This window comes from Clupea harengus, chromosome 24 (assembly GCF_900700415.2).
Source record: "Clupea harengus chromosome 24, Ch_v2.0.2, whole genome shotgun sequence".
Lineage (NCBI taxonomy): Eukaryota > Metazoa > Chordata > Actinopteri > Clupeiformes > Clupeidae > Clupea > Clupea harengus.
The window spans coordinates 10,813,051-10,817,967 of NC_045175.1; the positions used below are offsets into that span (position 1 = coordinate 10,813,051).

At 42.8% G+C, this 4,917-nt stretch overlaps 1 protein-coding gene across 1 annotated transcript; it reads left to right on the top strand.

Moving 5' to 3' along the window:
• Positions 1-809: 809 nt before the first annotated feature.
• On the top strand, positions 810-3,564 carry LOC122128798 (adhesion G protein-coupled receptor E3-like). Its single transcript, XM_042703616.1, has 3 exons — positions 810-1,086; positions 1,878-2,040; positions 3,166-3,564. The coding sequence occupies exons 1-3, from the start codon at positions 938-940 to the stop codon at positions 3,268-3,270; spliced, it is 417 nt and encodes a 138-aa protein (XP_042559550.1). The 5' UTR covers positions 810-937; the 3' UTR covers positions 3,271-3,564.
• The last annotated feature ends 1,353 nt before the right edge of the window (positions 3,565-4,917 follow it).

The window sequence follows — 4,917 nt, forward strand, 5'->3', positions numbered from 1 at the left end:
GCTTCACTTTCAGCCTTGTGCTGGGAGTGAGCCCGATTGTTGTTTGTCTAATAAATATACTTATTTGCAGCTCCGGAGTCCTGAGGTAACTAGGGTGAATTTTCACCTATCACATACCATCGAGCATGGCTGCAGATTTGGTACCCTGTAGACCCGGGTTCAAGGCCGGGTGGGGTGACTGCTCTCTCACTTTGCTACCAATCCTTATCTTACCTACAAAATCAAAGTCCTGTGCATGTTTACCCTTTCAGGTGCTGTGTCAGACCCTTGCAGGCATCCTCCACTTTGCCTTCCTGTGCTGCTTCATGTGGATGCACCTGGAGGGCAGCACACTCGTCCTATTGGTCAGTCGACTGAGACACATCAGAGCCTACAGCAGTCAGGAGTCCTGGTGGAAATACCTGCACCTGATTGGCTACGGTGTTCCCCTGACGGTGGTGGGCGTGTCTGCTGCAGTGATTCCTGACGGCTATGGGAGTGATCAGTGAGTAACACAAAGAGGGGGAGGGGCCAAATAACCAAGGGGTGTAATATAAGTTTGTGATTTGTAAGGCCCTCTTTTGGTTGTTTGTCCTGAAGGAGAATTGAAATGTAAATTGCAATTGTGTTTGTGCGTGTGTAGTGTGTAAAGTCCTTTGATTTGATCACTCTTATTTACCTTTAGGTGTTGGCTAAGAGACAAAAATGGCTTCCAGTGGAGTTTTGTTGGACCAGTTGCCTTTATCCTTGTGGTGTGTATAGATCCATAATTACCTAAATGTATTTCTGTAGATTTTAATCATATTGTCTGTTTTGTTTGGGGGTTTTTTTGTAGGATGAATGTTGATGAATACTGATTGACTAATCCATAAACCCAAATATGCTCTATTGGTAAAGCAACAATTGTATCTGTAATCAGAGCCATAAACCCAGATATGCTCTACCAAACCAAAATAAAATGTTAAATGCTTTAAATAACGATATGCATGCTCAGTTTCCTATATTTCCTTGTCAGTGCAATGTCATCTTCTTCACTGTCATCTTCATCGGCTTCAGCAGCATCATATCAAAGGCAAACACTGACATCTCAAAGATTAAACAAATGAAGTAAGCATGAGTGGTATATGGTAAATAAATATAAAGATAATTTCTGTTTATATAATATGGTTGGTGGTACAAAGCAATCTATAAAATAGCTTTTGAATAACATGGATATGAACTGCTATCTGGTAGGGATGCAATGGTATTGGGCCCACGGTTCGGTGTGTGTCACAGTTTTTGGACCACGGCAATAGTAGGTTTATAAACTTATATAAAAAAAATGTACTCACCCTTTAGACATTGAACTATTTATTTCGCCTATAGTCAAATAAAAGTTTCTATTAAGAAACCGCCAACTCTCCTTGCTCCACTGGAGTACCCAACAATGGCAAAGCAATGCTTGCAGACTGTACTTTTTTGTTCACGGTCTTCTTACCCCTTCCTCGTATTCAACATTGAATCCAAAATGTTCCCACACAGGGGATCTGAAAGACGGCAGAGCCTCTTAAAATGTGCCTCTTTCTCTCTAGCTAGCATTCGTCACTGTGAAGTTCAAGTTGAGATTTCTAGTTCACTGTTCACTGCAAGTCTGCAGCAGAGTAAGCAAGTGTTGTTAATTGAAGTAAAATAACAGACATATTGTAGTATCGCAGTTCACATGTGTGTATTGATCCATAGGGGGTGTACCGAACGGTTTGACATAATACCATGTACCATTGCTTCCCTATTATCTAGACCATACAACATAACATAGTAAAATGCACACACACACACACACACACACACACTCCATACTGCACCATACTAAACACAAGACAATTCTGAACTTACCAGTGTTGTTCACGTCTTTACTGTAGGATTCTTATCATGAAAACTGCGGTCCAGTTCTTCATCCTGGGTTGCCCCTGGATACTCGGTTTCTTCGTGAAAAGCAGCGACATACTGAACATTCTCTTCCTTTTCCTCAACTCCCAGCAAGGAACCTTCCTGTTTCTGGTCCACTGTGTTCTCAATGAGGGGGTGAGTCAGGGTTGTGAATGCCTTTTGACCCAGGTTGCCCCAGGTTGCCAGTGCTTATGTGGATCAAACGTGCCAGGTGTGTGTGTGTGTGTGTGTGTGTGTGTGTGTGTGTGTGTGTGTGTGTGTGTGTTTGTTGCGTTTGTGTGTGTGTGTTACCTGTCCCGTAAAACCTTGACTATGTTTGTTCTTCACTGTGAGTATGGCTGTCTGACTACTCAACTCATTATTACTAGAACAACAGTACAATGAGAAGTAAAAGCACAGACAATTATAGTAAATACTTTTGTCATTAATATTCATTTAGTCAGTTAAGGCTTTCATCCATTAATGCATTGTCTTGCTCAACTTTTGGAGCAAGATGCCAATGAAACCACAGATCCCAGATGCCTTACAAAACATGCCAGTACCAGATGCTAACACACAAGGGTTTCAGCCTTACGTCTGTGACACAAGGTCAGGCCATCGGTGAGCGTCTGTGGCCACGGTTTTGGCATAGTTTTCCATAGTTCTTCCTCATCGTTGCCACTAGATGGACCCCAGTCGGCGGCTTTCTGGCCGATTGAACATGTTGAATAGGCGTCTGAGCCCGTCAGTGAGAGAGATCACTCTGGTTTGCTGTTCAGCAAACCCCTTGAGTCTGTTGCTGTAGTAGGCTGGTCCATTATTGCACACATTTAGTGCAGTTACTCTTCTAGCTTTTATTCTCTCATCTACCTCCACCTCTTCCTTTCTTTTTCCACAAGTAAAAGACCAAGGCTGAAAACAGTGCCATTTGCAACTTCTTATAAGACATATTCATGACTAGAAGTGGCTTCATCAGGAAACCGTCTGCAGTGAGGGGGAGTGGGGTAACAATGGTCAACACTTAGAAAAGGACAGTTAGGACAGCCTTCAGAGAAGGACAGTTAGGACAGCCTTCAGAGAAGCAAAGTTAGGACAGCCTTCAGAGAAGCAAAGTTAGGACAGCCTTCAGAGAAGGACAGGACAGCCTTCAGAGAAGGACAGTTAGGACAGCCTTCAGAGAAGGACAGTTAGGACAGCCTTCTGGATTTAAACCGGAGCGCTCTTCTGTCAGCACAGGTTACATGGGTCTGCAAAATAATTTATTTTTCTTTTCTTTTTTAGGTTCGGCAGCAATACAGGAAGTGGTGGCTGAATCTGAAGCAGGGATCCAATCGTACTAACCCCTACAATGCAAGTGCAGTAACTAAAACAACATCTTCACGATAATTAAAACCAAATTTAACAACAGTTCATCTCTGTCCCACTCACATGTGTGGTCTAGCTATTAACAATGCATTTGCTAATGCTATGACGGTGTTAGAAATCTATAATATGGTTGTTACTATCAAATGTGATATACCCTTCTCCAAATAGGTGCTCATACAATATTAACGGTAGTAATGGTATGAATTGTAATTCCCTATTAATAGTAAACTGTATTTACAATAAATAGTCCTTTTATCTGCTCATTTGTAAAGCACTTTGAATTGTGTGAATTTTGCTACATCAATAAACTTATCTAGCCTCACCTTGACAGGCTGTGTGTTTTTACTAGGGGCCTCTTGAAGTCCTATTTGCTATTAAAACGCCTGGCTCCATGGTGTCACATTCAAGGTGCAGGGTTATTTTCCTAGAGCCCTAGGTTCGAAACCATAGGGTGGGTGGCACGGAACGAACCGACTCAGAAATGGTAATCTTGAGAAACAGAGTTTATTGCAAACGGAGACAGCCAGGAACAGACAAGACAGACCACAGGTTGTAGAAACACAGATGACGAGGAAATAGATCCTCTTGCACGCAGGCAAAACCCACAGAGGGGCGCAGGCTTGAAGCACTGGAGGGACCTCAGGAAACTGGCACTTCAGGCGCAGAAAGAAACAAAACAGAGTCTTACTCCTTAACTTAACTATCTAACTCAACGCCGCAGCGGAAAACAAAACACGAGTCACACTCTGCAAGGCTATGAACAGAACTATAACAAAGACTGTGAACAAAACGAGAACAAACTTTAGCGCGAACGCATACCACACTAATCGAAGTCAGGCAGCAGGAAATCCAGTGTAATCCGTTTAGTGCGATACCAGACACCGAGTGAAGGGAGTGCATGGCATATGTAGTGACCGTGACAGGTGTGGGTGATTAAGACACAGGTGTGAGTGATCAGTATTCCGGTGAGCGCGAACACGGTGCAGGTGAGTGAGTGGAAACCAACGGGGGCGTGGCTGGTAGCGTGGCTGGTGCAGAGCTCAGCAGGAACGTGACACTACCAATTTATATCAGAGGATTCATTGAAAGGCACAAATAAAAAGCTACAGTACACATTTAAAGACACAATTGACTTTAGTTATTCTTCACAACCTACGGTCTCTGTTCAAAAAGTCCTCTCAACATTGACATACAAAATAACACTACAACACTTGTTACTATGGAGAAATGGAACCCAATGTTGTCAACATACTATCTGACTTTTGCTGCATGACAAGCACAGGATGTGCAAAACTAAGAGAAAGACAGATGGGGCTAAAGAACTTAGCCCACAATAGGTGCTGTTTGTTTTTTTTGTTTTTTTATTTTTTTAACTGGTAAAGACTGGTGCAGGCCAGGGGGGTATTCGTCGTAGCTCGCTAAGCGGTTTAGCAAGCTAATTTTCAGGCTACCCCCGGAAAAAGGTGGGATCCCATTGACCAAGGACTGATATTAGATAGTTAGATTAGCGTAGGGAGAGTGTTCTTTGCGATCGCCAAGATCCATTATTCCATCATGATGAGTTCTTGTCGGCTACCGATTCAGCCGACAAGGAATAATTAATTTACAAGACCTTCTCGAGTCATTTATTTCAAACACCACAGTCGAACATTGACTGTCTTGCGCTTT